Source organism: Labeo rohita, chromosome 25 (genome assembly GCF_022985175.1).
Source record: "Labeo rohita strain BAU-BD-2019 chromosome 25, IGBB_LRoh.1.0, whole genome shotgun sequence".
In the NCBI taxonomy this organism is placed as follows: domain Eukaryota; kingdom Metazoa; phylum Chordata; class Actinopteri; order Cypriniformes; family Cyprinidae; genus Labeo; species Labeo rohita.
This window is the reverse complement of record NC_066893.1, coordinates 23,217,158-23,240,363: the sequence shown is the minus strand read 5'-3', so window position 1 is coordinate 23,240,363 and position 23,206 is coordinate 23,217,158. Positions and strand designations below refer to the sequence as shown.

Sequence of the window (23,206 nt, the reverse complement as noted above, 5' to 3'; positions counted from 1 at the left end):
AAACTATAATGCAATAAGAAACAGAAAAGATTAATTCATTGTTTACCTGGGTCTTTAGTCTATGATTAGCTCACCTCACCTCTTATCTGACAAGTTTTCGGGTTTGAGTCGTTCGTTCATCACGTGACACCCCCATAAGGTGAACGAACGACTCCAAAAATAATAGTAATCACTCCCCAAAATGACTCGTTCGTCCCGAGCCACATTGAAGATTCGTTCAAAATGAACAAATCGTTCAATAACGACCCATCACTAACTTACATCACTTCTCTTGTTGCCCTTCAACTGAAAATGACCAAACGCCACACAATGTGGCATCATATCAGTTTTTTACTTTCCAAGTTGTGTTGCGTTAAAAATAGCAACAAGTAGCACCAGTAGCTCACCGAGTGCAACCATTTCATGTCATCAAAATATTGGTGTCCCCTATAGTCCAAAATATGCATGAAACGTAAATCTTTCATTTCAGTAAGAGACATCATTATGTTATATTAAGCTAGATAATTAATTACAGTTAATACAAATCTGAGAGATGCATTGCAGCTGGGCAACCTTGTGATTTTCACAAACACTTCCAGTCTAGAAACATGTCACCTGTGAGGTGCTTCCGCACAAAGACGTGTTAAAAATCACAGCTTGAGTGTGTGTCACGGATCACCGGACACATTAGGACAGGAATACAGCGATGCATCCTGTATGGAAACCACATACACACCCACAATACATGGTGAGGAGGAAACATTAGTGGATGCTAGAACAGGTTGTTTGATGCAGCAGTCTGAACGGTGAGACAGCAGCACTGCCAGTGGGCGGGAGACAGACAGAGAGAGAGAGAGAGAGAGAGAGAGACGGTTAAGGCGAGAGGGGAGGGACGGGGTGAGTGAGAACATAAGACAGAAAGGCAACGGACGATCACAAAGAGAGTAGAAAAGGAGAACAAGAGTAGCGAGGGACCAGAGGAGACGAGTGAGAGAGACAGAGCAGGACAATCCGAAGCTCAAAATGCCTCCCAACTTCGCCGGCACCTGGAAAATGAAGAGCAGTGAGAATTTCGATGAACTTCTGAAAGCTCTCGGTAATATTTCATTGCATCCGTTCAGCTGAGCATCACGCTCGCCTGTCATTTCGCCACCAGGCGTTCACATTAGAACATCTCGAGAGATGTTTCAGACTAGATTCGGTTCTAGGGGAAGATGTTATCGTACGGTAGACCGCGAGAGGGCTGATTATTCACATTTATCACGATGGGCGATGTGCTTAAAGTGGGTCATGTGCTTGTTAAAGTTAACTGAGGGCTTTGTGTTTGATGCATTCACTAAGACAGCAGAACCGTTTGGGAAGAAACATGTGGAATCAGGCAGACGGGAGCAAAACTCTGGGTGTGACAGTGACAAATCTGACATTTATGCAATTGGTAGACGTCTTATGCAATGTATTATATCTATATGCATGTTTCTTTGCATCAAACCCATTATTGTGGTGTTTCAAGCACTTTGCTCTAACAGCTGAGCTGAGGAACAATTTTATTGCTTTTTCAAAGCTTAGGACGCTAAATGTTAAAGACGCGTAATTCATTTAATTAAAGAAAAAAAAACTACTTTAATTTTTTATTTTTTGTTCAAGTTAAACAAATTGTATGTGCTTTGTCATTTTAGTATATATTTAATTTTATTATTTTAGTATATATTTTAATTGAATTAATATTTAAATATATCTATTTTGCTTTTGTAAATAATACACTGTACTATTTGTAGTTTTTTGTTTTTTAAATGAAAAAAATTTGTTTTTAGCTTTCAGTACTTCAACTTGTTTAATTCAAGTAGTCACCAAGGCAATTTTCTAAATTAAAAAAAAAAAATTAAATATTATTTAAAAATATATTTAAAAAATTCTTTTTAGTTTTGTTTTTATTTAACCTTTTAATCATTTTAGTTCTTCAACTTGTTTAATTCAGTTAGTCAACAAGGCAACATTTCTAATTTTTATTTAAATGTTTAAATTTATAATTAATTATATAGAATTATTTTTTAAGCTGTTTTAGTTTTAGGTAATACTGTCTTAAAAATCAGTCACAAATAACAAAATTATCAACATACAATAAAAATATAGAGAAAAATGTAAAAATAGGAGAATTTAATAAAAAATGTCTTGGTTTTCTTAAACAAAACGTCTCTATTTTGTTCCTAGGAAAGCAAACACAGTCGTTTAAAAATTTTTTTTTATTAATATTTAAATATTTCTATTTTGCTTTTGTAAATAATAAATTGTACTATAAGTCTTTTTTTTCATATTTACAATTTTTAAAATAAAGAATAAAATGTTTAAAAATATTTAAATATCTATTTTTAGCTTTATTTTTATTTTAGTTTTTAGTAATTTCAGTACTTCAGCTTGTTTAATTCTGTTAGTCAGCAAGGCAATTTTCTAATTTTTGTTTAAATGTTTTAAGTTTATATTTAATTTTATAGAATTATTTTTTACATCGTTTCAGTTTTAGCTAACAATAACAACACTGTCTCAAAAAGTACTTACAAATCAAATTATCCACATACAGTAAACGTATAAAGAAAAATATAAAAATAGGAGAATTCAATAAAAAACCTCTAGGTTTTCTTAAGCAAACATCTCCTTTTTGTTCCTAGGAAAACAAACGCAGTCTAGGAAATGTTAAAAATATCTTGTTTCAATTTTTTTCTTACCAGTGTACAGGTTTAAAATGGGCTTTATTGAGCTGTTACACTATTTTGTGAGATTTATGATTTTGCATGATGTAAAGGAGTTGCATAACACTGTTTTTTGGACTGCAAACTGATCTTAATATGGTAAATTCTTGCAAATGTTGCTGGTTTTAAACCACAAATACTGAATCTCCCTTAAGTGGATACCAGCATGAAGTGAGGAACACCCAGAATGAGAGAGAGAAATGATGAACTCGCTCACCCGCTAACGTCTTTCTGTAAAAACTACGCTTCGGTCCAAACCAAAGCAAAACTTTTCAAACACTCCCAGAATTCCTCAGATTCATCCTGAGGGATCCTCCAGCATTTCTGGAGTTTTGCATGGCAGAGAACTGAAACGACGTCTTCTGAGGACATTATAATTTAAGAGAACGGCAAGACTGGAATTATGTTAAATTAGTATCGAGGCTAAAACAACAGTCTAGGATAGGAGAGGGTTTTCTTAGTATTTCCGCTTTGAAATACAAGCGAATGCTTTTTCTCATTCCTTTCAATTTTAGCATATTTCACACAATGGGCTAAAAGTATATACTTCACCGACAATAGGTTGAATACAGCTTTGTATTTTGCATGTCGGTTAGTTTAGCTACTTTAATACTTAAAATGCATTTTTATTTTACTCTTTGGTTCATAAATTTTAAACTGCAACCTAGGTGTGAACGCTATGCTCCGAAAAGTGGCCGGCGCTGCTGCAGCCAAACCACACGTGGAGATCCGACAGGATGGAGAGCAGTTCTACATCAAGACCTCCACCTCGGTACGCACCACTGAAATTAACTTCCGCATCGGAGAGGAGTTTGACGAAGAGACGGTGGACGGCAGGAAGTGTAAGGTGAGTCACAGCGACGGCTGACAGCAGAAACGAGACACTGACCTGCTGAGCTTCACAGCGAGCAGTTAAGCCCCTTAAAAACCACCTGAGCTCCAGAACACATAAACAACAGCCGTTCGATAACTACAGGACACAATTACAGATGGATGAAGATTAAAAATGTATTAATAAAAATACATATATATATATATAAATATAAATACATTTATAATAAATATAAATATATTTTCAAAATATAAATTTAATGTGATTTTTTAAACTCACATCATTTCAAATAACACTGTATATTATATATTTTTTTATTGATTTTAATTTTATTTTATTGAATATAATAAATTTTTTGATTTACATAATTTCAAATAGCACTGTACATTGTTTTTTTTTTAAGTATTTTAATTTAATATAATATATTACATTTTTATATATAAATATATACACACATACATAAAAAATACATTAAATTAAAAAATACCAATATATTAATATTTACAACCTTATACACACACACACACACACACACACACACACACACACACAATATTCTCTCTCTCTCTCTCTCTATATATATACAAAATTCAAAAATATATTAAAATACAAAAAATATTAACATTTACAATATTATACAAACACACAAAATTATATATACACAATATTTTCTATATATATATATATATATATATATATATATATACACACAATATGTATACAATATTATATATAATTTATGTATTTTTTAAATTAACATAATTTCAAATATTTCATAATTGCACACAACACTGTATATTATATTTTAAAATTTATTTTTAATATATATAATTTTTTTAAAATATAAACATACACACACACACACACACATTTATATATATATTGCTTTTCATATAAATATATAAATCAAGTTTTTACTATGCTGTCAAGTTTTTATTCTGTTTTATTGTGTTGGCTGTATTTTTTAGTTATTTTTACTTAATCAAAATAACCCAACTGCAGTTTGATTGAGATTAATTTGAATGCACAATGAAAAAACATGATTTTGTTTGTTGTTTTTGCAAATTAACTCTTCACATATTATCTATATATTAGCCTATCAGCTTTTACATGGTTACTGACATTTTCGACATTTAGAGATTTTTTTAATTTAATATAACGATTAAATACGTTGTTTTCTGTTGTTTGAAAATATGTTGAAATGTTAAAGAATTACAAAATTTGCTGTCTTTTGTGGGACAAGTAGTTTATTACATGAGTAAACTTGTATCCTTCTTGCTTTTTAGAATACCTTTTTTTTTTTTGCTTAAAATTTAACATTGTAATGTTCTGATTGTTTTTAAATGACTGTGGAGAACATTAATGGGTAAAACACACTTCCGAGAAACATTTCTCAGCAAGCACCTATAACAAAACAAAACAACATTAATGGAAAATGCTGTTTTTCGACTAATATCCCCAGAAATCATGGACTCTGATTTCAGAAGATACTCAGGCAGACACGTTTATGTAGATTTACATTAGTTCACCTCGCATCCACCAGGACAAATTAACCACTAATGTGAGCATCAATTTCCTCAACATGAGTCTGTCCATCTACTCTAATGTCCCTTCAGATGAATCTTAATTTCTCCATATCGTCTTAATCGGGCCTTCACATGTTTTGCAGAGGTGCAGTTTTTCCACCCTGTAACCCGAGCAGATCTAGCGATCCATCCATTTACGTTCAACAAAAGCCATCCTACACAATAAAATCTAGAACCTCGTCCATAAAACCGAGAAGCAAAACTTTTAGATTTTATTTCACTGACCTTAACGGTGTCATCTCACCAAGGAAAATGATGGCGTCATCAAACTGTGAGAAACCTAAACCTGGTTTCAGACTGCAAAGCTCAGCAAAGAGTGAGTTTTCATGTACTTTTCGTACATGAAAACCCAAAAACAAGACAAGGGCAGGAGGGTCGCTAGTTGCAACTACACTCTTAAAAATAAAGGGTTTGTGCAGTGATGGCATATAAGAACCATTTTTGGTTTCCCAAAGAACCTTCCAGTGAACAGTTCTTCAAAGAATTTTTAAAAAAAAAATAGAAGGTTCTTTTTTGGCACTGATGGTTCCATAAAGAACATCCATCCATTCCACAAAAGGATCTTTATTGTGGAAAAAGGTTCGTTGAATTTGTAAAATGGAGAAGTTCACTTCCAGAATGAAAAATCACCCCCATATCATCCAAGATGTTCATGTCTTTCTTTCTTCAGTCACAAAAAATTAAGGTTTTTGAGGAAAACATTCCAGGATTTTTCTCCATATAGTGGACTTCAATGGTGGCCAACTGTTTGAAGGTCTGAATTGCAATTTCAATGCTTCAAAGAGCTAATGCTAGCCAAGCATTTGTGGTTAAAATGTGTATAAATATCAAATGTTTCTCTAGATAAAACCCTTATTTCTTGGCTGGAATTGTGTAGAGCCCTTTCAAGCTGCACTGAAGCTTTAATTTGGACCTTCAAACTGTTGGCCACCACTGAAGTCCACTATATGGAGAAAAATCCTGAAACATTTTCCTTAAAAATCTTAATTAAAAAAGGTTTATTTGGGAATGGTTCTTCTATGGCATAACTGCAAAAAACTAAATTTAAAACCTTTATTTTTAAGAGTGTAAAGAACCATTTTTGACTAAAAAAAAAACGTTTGTGTAATGGAAAGTTTCCATGGATGTTAAAGATTCTTCATGGAACCATCAATGCTAATAAAGAAGCTTTATTTTTAAAAGCGTAGATGTTACATTAATGCCGATGTCTCATAATCAAGTGAACTGTCTACCTGGATAACATTTTTGGATATTACAGCCACATGTAGCCTATAATTCCCTAAAAAGATGTCTATGTAGGCAACTCACAAGCTTTTAATTTGTTAGGGCCTTAAAAAGGACATCTTGAATCAAAGGATGTAGAATAATCAGGATGATTGCTTCCCAAAAAATGTAGGCCTAGTCTTTACTTTGAGAATCCATTTTCATGGAAATAGGTTTGTCGTGAGACAGACAGAGACGTAGCGAAAGGATGGGCATAAAGACAGAGTTTTGACCTCATTTTGTTCTGGAACAGACAGCGGTGGGAGGGGGATTATTTGGGAGACTTGCAGCCCCTGAGAGTCACGTAACTGTCTGTCTCAAGCATTTGGTGAGCGGAGACATTGTCAAGTCAAGTGTATGTTCTGTATTTATTTATACATGTCTGTCTTTCTGACCTAGCCACACGTTTGGGAACAAAATTTCTGAATATGTCCCAAATTGAGAAGAGCTGGACCATCAGACCCTGAAGCACCATGAAAATTGCATACACTATTAAAAATAAAGGCTCTTTACTGACGTTGATGGTTCCATGAAGAACCCTTAACATCCATTTGTCCATTGGACAAAACGTTCTTTATATTATTAAAATGTTCTTCAAATGAAGACAAATTGATTCGTTTAAGAACTGTTCACTGAAAGGTTCTTTAGTGACCCAAAAACCCCCTTTTGGAAACTGCGAGTGTAATAATTGGAGGCTACGTCAGGCTATAGAAAACAATTCGTTAAATGTCCAACAACAGAAGTCACTGAAATGTCTCCATCATGACATAAAAACAAGTGTGTGTGTGTGTGTAAGATGGTAGTGCTGTCTCATGCTGGGCACATTATTACTGAGAGCAGTAGATCAGATCCCCGCAGGCCTGACTGACACCCCATCTGCACTGCAAAGTAACACGCCAAAAATACAACGCACCCTTTATAAGCAACAAAGCTGTGAGCCGCACATATGCAATGTACAACTTTCTCAATTACAATGGAAGCGCTCATGAATGTTCATACTTACATTTGTAGCTCTAAAGCGACTAGAAGTCTTTCATTTTCAATGAGAGTTGAAAATGTGTGAAAAAAAAAATGTGTGGAAGCTGCTAAATCTAATAGAGAAGGACTTAGTAAGCAGGAAAGGGCACTATATTTTGACAAACTAAAGTTAGTAGGTGGTAAAAATATGTGCGAGCAGTATTAATTAAGATATTAGCCTAACATTTCATCTACCTGACCGGAAATGATAAGAACAAACACGAATGTTGTTAAGATTCTTGCCCTGGCCTTTGGTTCCTCAGACAGGTTTTTTTTTTTTGCACTCTTCTCTTTGATTTGTTGTAACTTTTGGCAGTCGTAGCTAGTCCAAATTTTTTTCCCAGTCTGACCGATTAGTACAGCCCAAAACATGACAATAATTAACCATTTTAAGCAGCAATAATCAGCAAAATATGCATGTTTTGTTCGGTTCAGTGGCATTGTTTACATTCAGTCCTGCCAATATGGCCAGTTGATGACGCGTCAAGAAAAAAACTCTAGGTTTTGTGGCGTTTTGAGTTTTCCTTTAGACTTAATAGGATTTTGGGTAAATTTGGACAGGCCCTTTTCTAAACAATCCCGTTATAGCCTCCCAAAGGGTAAATTTCAACATTTTATTTGATAATTACTGACCTAGAGAGTCCTGAGAATTATACTGCAGTGTTTTTTTTCCAGATTGATCGAAAAACCTAGGACTAGTTCACAAGTAGGTTTTTTACATCTTCTCAATCATCTAACAAACGATTTGATTGGGAGCAGTGGTTCTGCAGGCAAAGCTGTCTGGAATGAGGAGTTCTATTGTATGATATGAATATTGCGCGTAAGTGCGAAATACCAATCGTGATGGCCTCTGTTAACCTTGTCTAACAGGTGCTCAAAATTCATTAGCTAATGGCAGACATGTTTTTTGAGATACGCAAATGTCTTTATAGACACTTGTGGCACTTTGGACCAAGACCATGCACACCAGTTTCTATGTTGAAAGGACAAATGGTTGCACAGTTATAGACATTTTTATTTTACTAATTTATTAATAGCACCACCAAGTGACCAAGCTCCGCTATTTTTTCCTGTGACCTCAGATTGAGCTCTTAAGTGTTCTCAGTTTGGCAAAGATATCTCATTCATTCGGTGAGTTGAAAGTTAAACTTTTTTTGATTATTATTGATATTCACTCTCCAGAGAATCTTTCTTCACTGGTTTGGTTCCGATCAGGCGAAAAACCTAGGATTAGTTCGCAACAGCATAAGACACGTGAGCCTGTGACTGACGGTTTAGGAGTTATGAGTGATTTCGTACTTTTGTTCACTGTAGTACCCCCATTAGGCCGATTGGGGCAAGCCTTGGTGACGTTGTAGACGATGCGAGTACTACCATCCCTCCAAGTTTCAAGTCTCTACGACTTACAGTTCGGTCTGCACGATCAGTTTTACATGGAGATCACTGATCCCTGACCATTCTGACAATTACAAACCAATGTGCTCGAGATTAAGATAATACATTCAAATATGTTAAGACACACCAATTTGCGATATCAAGCAGCAAAAAAGCTGTTTTGCACGGCTAAATATAACTGGACGCAAATGAGACCAGAAGCCATATCCATAAAATTTACAAGTGGCCACGCCCACTGTTACAAAAGAAAAAGGTGGATAGTCAGTGTGAACACACTACTCACATTACAGTATAAAACGACACAGAATAGTGTATAAGTAGGCAAATTGTGACAACTGTTTGTTATGTGTACGCGCTTCCCCACTCCTCTCGAAAATCTCGCTATGCAAGTGTGCATGCTCTGTGACAGGGTTGCCAGGTTTTCGCAACAAAATCCGCTACTCGTTTTGGTTGGGTTTGTTGGGTTACCCTGGTAAAATTTGCATTCTAGGGGTTAAATATCGTTAGGTCGGCTTAAACCCGCATCGAAAGTGTTAAAGTAGCCCAATTCCGCTTGAAAACCACGGACTTGGCAACACTGCTGTGTGAGTGTGTGCGAGAAAAAGAACGAACACGAACGGCTGCGGAACGCAGGTAAGAACAAATTTATGTGCACACACTTGTTGAGAAACAGTAGTTTTGCTGGCGAACTTTTTCTTCGCACATACACTACCGTTCAAAAGTTTGGGGTCAGTACATTTTTATTGTTTCTTTTTTTTTTTTTTTTTTTAAGAAATTAATACTTTTATTCACCAAGGATGTATTAAGTTAATAATTAAAAGTTTTTTAAAAGTTCATAATAAATAATTTACATTTACTAATAATTTACTGAAAAAAAAAAAAAATCACAGGTTCCAAAAAAATATTTGGCAGCACAACTGTTGATATTATCCAACAGTGATCATTCTAATAATAAATCCGCATATTAGAATGATTTATGAAGGATCATGTGACACTTAAGACTGGAGTAACAGCTGATAAAAATTCAGCTTTTCATCACAGGAATAAATTCTATTTTAAAGTATGTTAAAATAAAAAACATTATTTTATATTGTAAAAACATTTTGCAATATTACTGTTTTTTTCTATATTTTTAATCAAATAAATGCAGCCTTGATGAGCATAAGAGACTTCTTTAAAGACTATTACAAGTCTTACTGACCCAAAACTTTTGAACGGTAGTGTAAATACGCACATTGTACGAAATAACAAACAATGCTAGCTATTTGTGTACTGTCATAATAAATATAACTTTAACTTTTTGAACGCTGTGGTCTTCTACTGTATTACTAACGGCAGCATTTTATAAAAATAAGACATTACAGTCCTTTGTTTACCTCAGTTGTCCTGTTGTCGATGGGGGGCAGAGACGTTAGCAGGCAGGGGACTCGAAGTAATCCAGCCGTTCTCAGGGCCGGTTGCTATAGAGACAGACTGCTCACCTGCCACAGGGCAGAAGGTTGAGACTAAACGACCGTCTGAGAGAGAAAATGAGACAGCGAGAAAAGATGGGTGGCCAAGCTAAACTAATTGACTCCTGGAGCTTTTGTTTTTTTGGGAGAACAGACACTATACATAGCATCGATATATTCTTTCATTTCAACTTCTGTGTTTGTATTATTAGTTCGTTTTTCTTCATTTTCACTTCGTTACTTTATTGTACAGACCATCATTGTCTAAGCTGCAGATGCTTTAACAATGCAAATGTATACTCTTAGTGTTTGTCATGCCAATAAAGCGCATTAAACAGACAGAGAGAGGGATGATGGGATGTTTGGTTTATATTGCACGCTTTACTGGAGGAGTTTTATGATTTAGTTGCCTGCACATACATTTACATTATGCATTTGGCAGATGCTTGTATCCAAAGCCACTTAAAAGTGCATTCAAAGTACATTCGATCATCATGTGCATTTCAGTCAGCGCCATGCTGTTCCAGTTGAGCTAACTATGGGTTTTCGGATACATTAATATCATCCTCACTGCATCCCAAAGTTATCGCAACCACAGATTAATGCTCCATCAATATGGGTTTTCAGTGCCAGATTACTAAACATTTACATTGGTTAAGCAGCAGTTCTTCATTGTGTTTTACTCTGTGTCCTGGTTAATGCACAGAGCTAAGATTGTAAATGAAGATGTTTGTGTGTGTGTGTCTGTGTCAAGAGTTTTTGTTAGTCTGAGCGAGACGAATGAGTGTGTCAGGACGCTCTACAGTGTCTCATTTTAAAGGGATTTTAGATCAAGCTGCATAAATTAGTTTAAAGACAGTGCCTGGGGCCAGAGAGAGACGAGAGCGAGAGACAGGCACAGAGAGGTGATATAAACGGAGTCTGATTGCTGATGTGTTTTGCTGCAGTTCTCCGACACCGTTCATTTATCTGGGCACTCCACATACATCCAAATGAGCAAATGTACTGCTCTATCTCAATGAGGACATACCATGGACTTCTACTGTTTTATATTTTATGTTTATAAATGAAATAATCATTTGGAATATATTTATATTTCTGTATTTATTAATAAAAAAAGATACATTATATACAGTATACTACACTGAAAAAATGGTTTAAGATTTACTTTCCATTCAGAAATTGCTACTATTTTAGTAGAAACACTAAAACTGTTTTTTTTTTTTTTTTTTTTTTTGTAAAACCTACCACAATAATCTTGATTTTTTAATAGGGTATATTTATATTATACATGTAAAATTAATTTCATTCTTCTTTGTAGAATAAAAAAAGTTAATTTAATTGTATATACATATTGTTTTTCTAATTGAAGATGTCCCCAGGTGTCCCCAAACTATATAACTATAATTAAATTAAAAAAAGAAAGAAAAAAAAAGATCTGAAGTTCTGAATAAAATCCTGGGCACTCCTTGAAATATAATGAAAGTGAATAGGGACTGGGAATGTCAAGCTCCAAAATGACACATTTTTTGTCCGATTCATTAAAGAATCATTCTTTTCAGTCAAATCAATGAATCATTTGATCTGATTCACTGAGTCGGAATGATTAGTTCTGAAATCAATCTGACCGTTTCTCAAATTCAAATGATTGAATCAATGAGTTGAATTCATCAGATCAGATTGATTCTAATGATTCAGTCTCTTGTTAAAATGTTATGTTTTCAATATCTAAATCCCCCTACACATTCACATATGCAATCTTTGATCATATATAAAAGCAGAAAATCATTTTAACACAGCAAAAGATAAAAGATTCGTCACGTGACGCAAGAATGAATCGTTCAAGAACTGTCTAATCACTAATTGATTTCTGAACGAATCGTTCAGTTTTTGCAGTGGTTAACAGATCACTAGATGTAGGGCTGTCACTAACTACTTTGGTAATTGAGTAATCTGTTGATTATTCTGACGATTAATCAAGTAATCGGATAATTAAAATTTTTTCTAGTAATAAAATAGACCTAAGTAAACAATAACCCTTAAAACGACTTAAAATACATATATGATAGCAATAAGGCAATAATTAGTTCAAATAAAGTATCAAAAGCAAGTAATCATATGGTTTTATTGAACAAAACTGTTAAAAATGTTAAAACGAACCTGGCGGCGGTCATGTGGTACATCTGTAAATGGTTTAAGTCTGAATTCTAAAAAACATTCAGAGTTTACAAGTTGTAATTACGAGTTCAGGAACACGTGAGGGCTTTGCCGTTGACAGTGTTGCCGTAGAAATACATAATTCAGAAATGTCACGTATTTTCATGTAATGCATCATAAACCCAAACTCATAACAACATACAGAGATGGAGTTTGAGACGCTTCCCACATGTAAAAGATAACAGTTTGCGAATCACGTACTTAACCTACACACATATAAACAATTAAAGCGCATATATTAAACCTGCATCGCATATATTCATTGACTGAATCGCAGCATTTATGCATTCTTAATAGCATTATGCTTTATTATGATTTTTATACGGGTTTATTTTGTTGAATGCTCCACTTCCGGTATTTTGCCCGATTACTCGACACAGGCAAAATGCAATCGAATACTCGAACAGAATCGAGGAATTGTTGCAGCCCTAACTTGATGCACAGATTATAAATTAATTATCATATTTACAGATACTAACAGAATTTTTCGGTCTGCAGAGTTTGGCCATGTGGGAGACCGAGAATAAAATGTACTGCAAACAGAAGCTGGTGGATCAAGACGGACCCGTTACATACTGGAGTAGAGAGCTGCGTGGAGACGAACTGATCCTGGTGAGAGACACACAAAAACACCATATCTAAGATCTAAGACTTCTTTCGTTTCATTTAAGTATCAACTTTGTTATAAAAAAGGGACTCAGTCCTGATTAAACCTCACAACGTTGTCTACTAGTTTATAGACTGAAATGGAAAAGGTTGTTTCTGGTGTTCACTTCTCCAGACAGGAGGGGCTGGATGAATTTACAGCCTTCACGGCTGAACATGGCAGTGTTCGTATGAGGGATCACTGTGATCATATTTTATGACTTCAGACAGGAAACAGCTTATGGATTTATTTCCATATAGCTTAACATTAAGACAGAGAGAGAGAGAGAGAGATGGTGGGTGTGAGATGTTTAATGGAGCAAATCGATCTGAGAGGAAGAGAGCAGCTCACAAGCTGCTTTGCTCACTTCTGTCTCATGCGACTTGCACTTTGGGTGTCCTTCACATGGAGTTTTGACCACAAAAAAGGTGCAAAATAGAGAATGAACATCTTTTCATAAAGAAAATGTGGACTGTCATGCTTAGGTGGTTAAACTAGATTTTATTTTCTATTCATTTTCTGTGCAGTTTATCAAAATTAGAGAAATATCTAAGTTCTGTACACTCTAAAACGCTGATTTGTATGGTTTTGTTATTTTAAAAAGATTAAACAGATTTATTTAAAAAACATAAGTGACAAACTTTTTTCCCCCCTTACAATAGCTTTGGTAACAGGGTTGAATGGTTGAGTTGAAAAATTTATTCTACACTATAATTTGTTTAAGAATTGATAAAAGTATTTGATTGTTTTTGCACTTTCAATCTTAAAATATGAACAACCCATCCTAAAATGATTATATTATACTATTAAAAATGATTATACATGTATAATAGTGATTATTAATCACTATTATAAAACATTTTCTTAATAACATAATATTAGAATACATAATAAAGGATGCATTAATTTGACAAAAAGTGACAGTACAGACATTTTATAACACAAAAATTGTTCTTTTGAACTTTCTTTTGAAGAATCCTAAAAAGAATGTATCATGATTTCTACAAAAGAATGAAGCAGCACAAAAAAAAGGTTATTGCGACTTCTCTCACAAATCTTTATCTCAGAATTGAGTCTCACATTTGTCAGTTATAAACTCAAAATTGCGTGATGTAAACAATTGATGCAATTCTAACTTTTTTTCTCAGAATTGATATAAGCTTGCAATTTGCGAGAAATAAAATCAGAATTGCGAGATATAAACTCACAACTCTAAATTTTTTCTCAGAACTGTGATACAAACTCACAACTTTAACTTTTTTCCTCAGAATTGCGTGATATAAACTCACAATTATGAAAAATAGAGTCAGAATTGCAAGATAAAAACACAATTCTAACTTTTTTTTCTCAGAATTGTGATATAAACTCACAGTTGTGAAAAATAAAGTAAGAATTGCAAGCTAAAATCGTGCAATTCTGACTTTTTTCCTCAGAATTGCGTGATATAAACTCACAATTATGACTTTTCTCAGAATTACCAGATATAAACTCACAAAACTCGCAATTATGACTTTTTTTGTCAGAATTGTGAAATAAACTCACAACTGCAAAAAATAAAGTCAGAAATTGGATAAAATTCACAATTCTGACTTTCCTCGCAAATGCGATATTATTTTTTTGCAATTCTGAGAGGAAAAAAAGACTGATATGTTCTCAGAATTATGAGTTTATATTACCTAATAACTTGCAATTGCGTCTTATAAAGTCAGAACTGTAAGATATAAACTTGCAATTCTGAGAAAAAAAGAGTTATGAGTTTATATCTTGCAATTCTGACTTCATCTCTCAGAATTGTGACTTTATAACTCACAATTGCATGAGAAGAAAGTCAGAATTGCGACATAAAAAGTCGCAATTACCCTTTTTATTTATTATTCAGTGGTAGAAACGGCATCCATAGAAAAGTTTTTGAGCAGCAAATCAGCATGTTATAATGATTTCTGAAGGATCGTGTGACACTGAAAATACAGCTTTTCAGTCACAAGAATAAATTAAATTTTAAAATAAATTAAAATAGAAAACATTAATTTTAAATTGTAATAATATTTAGCAATATTACTGTTTTTTCTGTATTTTAATCGAATAAAAGTTGATTTGTCATACCAACCACAAGCTTTTGAATGGCAGTGTATGTTTAGAACAAAGAGTGAAGATCATTTTAATTAAGAAACTTGTTTCTATTTAGGATACAAGAAAAGCTTGCTATGATATAAACCTTAGAAAAACAAAAGTGTCGACTGTTTTATTCCAAAAATGTTTAAAATGTCAGTCCACCACAATACATAATGTGTGAAATGACATTGAAAGAGAGAGAAAAAAAAAGACTCTTCTGTAATAGATGTCCACTGTTGAACATTATCGTAAGACAAGTTCAATAAACTTGTAAGAGTGTGAAAAGAGTTTATTTTCTAAAAGTCCACAGGGCCGAAAGTGGTAATTCTTGGAGAAACCTCCATATGTGGGCCTTGGTCCAAATTCAACAATAAAATAAGAGCATCATGAATCAGTTCCAAGACAGACGCTCCTGACGGCCGACCCCTGAGAGCGAATGTCAGACGCTTATTCAGGCTGAACACAAGAATGTGAAGGACTGTCCAAAACAAATGCAGGTTTTGACCCGAATCAGAACCGCTCACTTTAAATCTGACAGTCGGGCCGCTTGACATTTCTCACGGTTTGCTAAGTGAATTCAAAGCTCGATGTCTGCAGAACAACAATCCCAGAATGCAACACTGTTTGTCTTTGGCGTTTCCCTCCAAATCTAGGGCACATTTCCATAAGATAAATGTGCTTTGTTTAGTTTAGTCCAAAATAAAGCACAAAAGGGATTACGGACGGCTCCGATTGTCTTTAAATCATAAACACAACACGATGCAGGATAGACCGGCTGATTATCTCTGCAAGAGCTTCAAGAAAATGTCTTTGTTCCTTTTTCTCATTCTCAGATCTTTGGGGCCGACGACGTGGTTTGCACGAGGATTTACGTACGAGAATGAGATGAAGTAGAGACAGCGACCTTGAAAAAACGCAACCAAACAGCCCCGCATCCTGAGAAACCTTCTGTCTAGAAAAACCAGAGCCCTTCATTGCATGTCAGGCAGTGAACATGCATTCGTGCAGTGCATTGTGGGATTTCATTATTCGTCACTCTGTTTGTTTCTCTCTCTTTGTCCGTTTCTGACACAGATATGTGTATTGCAAACAAAAACAGTAATAAAAATGGAAACGAACATCAGTGCTTCTCTCTCTGTCATGTTTTTGGAGAATAATTTAAGGTTTCAAAATGTCTTTTTAAGATTCTTTAGAAAACAGTCATGTACTGGTGCTTTAAAGAGGCTGGAAAACAAAACTGCTAAGATCAGCTCAAGAATCCAATGTTGTAAAAAACAGAAGATGGTTCATTGCTGAACTAATGAGTCTTATGCAGAGAGACAGTTGTTGTGTCATTAGACACAGACTCTGGCCCGCAGTCAGACTCAGGCGGGTGGCAGACGCAGATAAGCTGCAGACGGTTCCACCCTTTAAGGGATGGGATGCTGAAATGAGTGATCAGATTTAGCGGGTGTCATGCTCAGAGGGAGCTATTATGTGAATTTCCCTAAACAGAACGGAAATCCAAACGCACAGACAAAGAGGTGTTTTTAGACCTTAAAAGACATTCCAAACACACTGTCTACACTGAAAAGTGGGTTATGCAGCACAACAAAACTACAATGCTACATATTATGATCAAAAAAGCTCTTTACACTAATAATGGGCGATTTTTAGTTTTTAACGTGTGCACTTGTACAATAATACAACAGGACCTGTGATGATCTTTGAAGCTTTCTACACTTCAAAAAGAAAAATGAAAATAATAGATAGATAGATAGATAGATAGATAGATAGATAGATAGATAAAAAGAAAGATACACACAGATGGATGGATGGATGGACAGACAGATGGACAGATATACAGACAGACACATAGATAGATAGATAGATAAAACAGGCAAAAGGATAGATAGAACAGTACGATGATAGAGAGAACTATACAACTATAGAACAATAGAACTACAGATAGATAGATAGAACAAATAGGCAAAAGGATAGACAGAATGGTACGATGATAGATAAAGGGATAAATAGAATGACAGACAGATAGATAGATAGATAGATAGATAGACAGACAGATAGATTGATTGAACAATAGACAGAATGGTATGATTATAGAACTACAGAGTGATAGACAGAATGATAAAATGATAGATCTACAGAACGACAGACTGAACAATCAACAACGATGGAATGAAAGATAGAATGATAGAACAGTACAATGATAGATAGACAGAACAAATAGGCAAAAGGATAGATAGAATGGCACCATGATAAAGGGATAGATCGATAGATAGATCAATAGATAGAATGATAGATAGAACGATAGATAGATAGAGATAGAACATACATTGATATATAGACAGAACCACAGACAACAGATTGAACGATCAACAGAACGATGGAACGATAGATAGAATGATAGAACAGTACGATGATAGATAGATAGATAGAACTACAGAGTGATAGACTGAATGCTAGACGGAATGACAGATTGATAGAACTATAGAACGAACAAATGAACAACATAGATAGATAGATAGATAGATAGATAGACTGAACAATAGACAGAATGGTACGATTATAGAACTACAGTGTAATAGAACGATAAAATGATAGATCTACAGAACGACAGACTGAACAATCGACAGAACGATGGAATGAAAGATAGAATGATAGAACAGTATGATGATAGACAGAACAAATAGGCAAAAGGATAGATAGAATGGTACCATGATAGATAAAGGGATAGATCGATAGATAGAACAATAGATAGATAGAGATAGAACATACATTGATATATAGACAGATAGAACCACAGACAACAGATTGAATGATCAACAGAACGATGGAACGATAGATAGAATGATAGAACAGTACGATGATAGATAGATAGATAGATAGATAGATAGATAGATAGAACTACAGAATGATAGACTGAATGCTAGACAGAATGACAGATTGATAGAACTATAGAATGAACAAATGAACAATATAGATAGATAGATAGATAGATAGAACAATAGACAGAATGGTATGATTATAGAACTACAGTGTGATAGAACGATAAAATGATAGATCTACAGAACGACAGACTGAACAATCAACAGAACGATGGAATGAAAGATGGAATGATAGAACAGTATGATGATAGATAGACAGAACAAATAGGCAAAAGGATAGATAGAATGGTACCATGACAGATAAAGGGATAGATCGATAGATAGAACGACAGAACGATAGACAGATAGATAGATAGATAGATAGATAGATAAAGATAGAACATACATTGATATATAGACAGATAGAACCACAGACAACAGATTGAATGATCAACAGAATGATGGAATGATAGATAGAATGATAGAACAGTATGATGATAGATAGATAGACAGATAGATAGATCTATCTACAGAACGACAGACTGAACAATCGACAGAATGATGGAACGATAGATAGTTCATAGACTGAACAGTATAGTAGATAGATAGATAGACAGACAGACAGAGAGATGTCGAAAGTTGAGGCAAAACTTCTGACTGCACACCGGTTCAGCATGGTTTGTTGAGGACGAGTGTGTGGGAGAGATGGAGCTGTTTTGGCCTGTGGCTGCAGTGAGATCAAAGCTGATGGATGAGGCAATATATCACTGCACTGAGAAACACAGGATAGAGACTCTCCTCGTCTTCCTCTCTCTGTCTCGCTCTCCACAAACAGTGACGACAATACAAACCAGAGTCAAAGAGCGTGCTCAGAGTTTCAGACAGTGCTACTGATACTGTGTGTGGTCCTCACATGAAGAGAAACCCTCAGACTAACTACCACATAGACGGTTTATACAGTGTGTAATTTAACATGGCCAGATTTTGACATGTGGCAAAAAGCCTGACCTTCACTGCCGCTTGTTCTGGCTAAGAACCGTACACTTATTACAGAAAGAGTCGACCTGACTGACATAGGCGACCAACCACATTTTAATATTTTTATTTTTATAAGAAAGATCCATTTAATCAAAACACACCGGTTTCACAATTTTTGTATCCATAAAACATTAACAGCTATGAAAAGCCTTTTGTGAGACCTCTGTTCTGGCAACACACCTGCTCAGCTAATAAAAAACCCTGAATGTCCAACTCAATTCCCGCTTTTAATATAAACCTCTCAGGAAGACGTGACTCTATTGTTACAGTCGTTCTGTGCGCCTTTGCCTTTGCTCTGGCTCAACTCGTTCAAGTTCTGAATCACTGTCACCAACAAACAAACCCCAAGACACGAACAACAAAGCATCAAACGCCACAGAACGATTAGTCTTCCTGCCACCTGGCTGCCAGAAGCTAAAAGCTGCTCTTTCAACGTGCCGTTTAACAAAACTGAACACCACAACCTCCCAAACTGGCGGTTGCCAGGTCCTCCTCACATCGCCCTGATTTCTGACCCGCTACACTGTAGAAGAATGCGTTCGTGCACAATAAACACCCTTAGAAAGCCGAGCAAGTGTGCGCCGTTATGTTAATTTGATGAGGGCTTTGGTTCCGACGCTGCTTTCTACGCTGAAAGAGCTCATTGTTGAGAACGGGCAGCAGACGGGGGCTTTGAGGAACACTGCGCGCTCTATGAGCTCGGATAGGGGTTCCCTGCAGCCCTCCTGATCTTCCGAGGGGCCCGCAGGGGCCAAAACGAGGCCAGCGCCGCTGTGAACTAAAACAATTAGAGCTCATCTGTTGTTTGAAGTGAATCTGAGGGAGTTAATGAGAAGATTTTACGCATTTGATGCTCAAGCCATGTAGAATAGATTTTCCACATCCAGATTTGCATACTACCCATCCTAAACAGCATGCACGATCCGATTAGCACATCAAGCTCACGGTTTAGCTAGTTAGTATTCGCCCCTGCTGATAGATATTGTAACTACAACGTGTGGATGAAAAATATGAACAAAAAAAGTTTACATACACCTTATTTTTTAATTAGTACTGACCTGAATAAGATATTTCACATAAAAGATGTTTACATATAGTCAACAAGTGAAAATAATAGCTGAGTTTATAAAAACGACCCTGTTTAAAAGTTTCAATATGCTTGATTCTTAATATTTTGTTACCTGAATCATCCACAGTTTTTTTTTTTTTTTTTTTTTTTTGTGATAGTTGTTTATGAGTCCCATGTTTGTCCTAAAAGATTTAAAACAGGAAAACTCCTCTAGGTCCTACAAATTCTTTGGTTTTTAGCATTTTTGTGTATTTGAACCCTTTCCAATAATGACTGTATGATTTTGAGATCCATCTTTTCACACTGAAGACAACTGAGAGACTCATATGCAACTATTACAGAAGGTTCAAACGCTCACTGATGCTCCAGAAGAAAAAAAAAATGATGCATTAAGAGCATTTGAATTTAAATATCAGGGTAAATTTAACTTATTTTGTTCTCTGGGAAACATGCAAGTATCTTCTGTAGCTTCTGAAGGGCAGTACTAAATGTGAAAAATATGATATTTAGGCAAAATAAGAAAAATGTACACATCTTCATTCTGTTCAAAAGTTTTCACCCCCAGCTTTTAATGCATTGTTTTTCCTTCTGAAGGATCAGTGAGTGTTTGAACCTTCTGTAATAGAGGCATACAAGTCTCTCAGTTGTCCTCAGTGTGAAAAGATGGATCTTAAAATCATACAATCATTGTTGTAAAGAGTTCAAATACAAAAATGCTGAAAAAACAAAGAATTTGTTGGACCTGGAGGATTTTTCTGAAGGACAGTGGGAAGTTTAACTGTTCAGGACAAACAAGGGACTCATGAACAACTATCACTAAACAAAAAAAAAAACCCCCACAATATTAAGAATCAAGTGTATGTAAACTTTTGAACAGGGTCGTTTTTATAAATTCAACTATTATTTTCTCTTGTGGACTATATGTAAATGTGAAATGTCTTACTCAGGTCATTACTAAATAAAAATACCACACATTTTGCATGATCCCTCTTATTTTGGTAAAATAATTTACGTTTAGCAGATTCTGCAAGGTGTATGAAAACTTTTGACCTCAACTGTAGTAAACATTGGACTCCACTGACTTTAATAAAAAAAAAAAAACTTTAAAATAATCTTATTTTATGTTACACGTTAGACAGGAAGTCGTCTTCTGGAACGACATGAAGGTGAGTAAATGTTAACGATTTCCATTTCGAGCAAACTATCACTTTACCACGCCAGTCACCGCGACTTCCTGTCCCGCCAGAACGAAAAATCAGCAAAGCAGACCTAACTTTACGACCATAAGTTTGGCTCTGCGTGACTCGAGTTTATTTGACAGTTATATCAGCTTATAGAGTCGCCAGATCAGACTAATGAAGGTTCCCTCGGTACCCGTCTGTCTTTCTCCCACATTCACCTCAGACAGCGCGGTCTCTCTCTTTCTCTCTCTCGTTAGCTCTCTGCAGGAGACACACAGCACCTGTCAGGCCGAGCGCCCGTCACAGACACACACAACAATCTGGGTCACTCTGACTGGGCCGAAGAAAAAGCACCATCCTTCACCTGTCCAAAACAATTGTGTCTAGTCACTAACACACACACACGGATCATTCCAGTCCTGCGGAGTCAGACGGGGTCTGCTGAGAAAATAGACTGGATGAATTATTTTTCACCTTGGTTTTGCTTCTACTTATCTGCTTAATTTTACCTCGCAAAACATCTTAATGTAAACACATATACCTACTGCGATGTAAAATTATTCTTTTATTAATATGAACGCTGGTATAGATGAATACTAACAGCTTTAGGCATTATCCACCTTATTGTTCAACGTGAAATTAAGCCTATGGGTGAGACTTCCGGTTCATTAGCTTTTATTATTAGAAATAAATAACGAGAAGAATAACAATGTGCGGTAAACCGTAAAACTGTTTGCATTTCAAACCAGTGTGTTTATAGTTAAAATAAAACATTGAAGTAGTATGGTAAGACACACCAATTTGCAATATCAAGCAGCAAAACAATACAGCAAAAAATAGCTAAACCCATAAAATTTACAAATGGCCAAATCCGCTCTTACGGGAAGAAAAATGTGGATAGGATACATTAATACTTATGTAGTCTTTACTCAAAATAGACAAAGACCATTTTTGGAATAGCATACTACATTTTTGCAGTATGTAATGTGTATGCTGTGAACACTTTTCAAATATGTATGCCTAAAATACATACATGACCAAAATGTACAGAGTATGACACATCATGTATCCCATAATGCAATGTGCTCAACTTGATTTTTCACTTCCATATAGAACTTTTATCAGTCACGTGTATAATGACACCTCATTATACACAAAACCTAAAAATGCAAAAGAATTTCATTTCTAATGTAATGTAGGATAATGACTAATGTGCCATGTTTGCGCATACACATATATATTTACATGTTATACTTAATACATTAAGTACATATTAATACACAAACTTTATTATAAACAATTGTGTATACTTATGTAGCTTTTAGAAGTTAACATTCTAAAATATTACACACATAATATACGTTTTAAATATATTTGTCAAACATATATTTAAAACGTACATTTATATATGTATCAATACATAGTAATTTAAACAATATATACATTATTTTAAAATATTTAATATATATTTATTTCAATATTTCATTTAATATTTATACTATTTTACATATATATACACACACACACACATATATACATATATATATATGTATGTGTGTGTGCATGAAATAAAATATACAAACAACTGTATACTTGCGTAGCTTTTAGTCACATTTTAAAATATGTAAAACATACACTCTAAAAAGTGCTGGGTTAAAAAAAAAATAACCCAACCTTAGCCCAGCCGCTGGGTAACTATGGGACAGAACACGCGTTGGGTTGTTTTGACCCAAGTCCTGTTTTTAACCATTTGACCCAGAATGCTGGGTTGCTTATTTGACCCAACCAGTGGGTCAGGTTAACTGGGTTAAA

At 34.9% G+C, this 23,206-nt stretch overlaps 1 protein-coding gene across 1 annotated transcript; it reads left to right on the top strand.

Moving 5' to 3' along the window:
• The first annotated feature begins 878 nt into the window (after positions 1–878).
• Positions 879–16,365, top strand: crabp1a (cellular retinoic acid binding protein 1a). The gene is made up of 4 exons (XM_051100293.1): positions 879–1,075; positions 3,392–3,570; positions 12,983–13,096; positions 16,076–16,365. Exons 1-4 carry the CDS (start codon positions 1,003–1,005, stop codon positions 16,124–16,126), a joined length of 417 nt encoding a protein of 138 aa, XP_050956250.1. The 5' UTR covers positions 879–1,002; the 3' UTR covers positions 16,127–16,365.
• Positions 16,366–23,206: the final 6,841 nt, after the last annotated feature.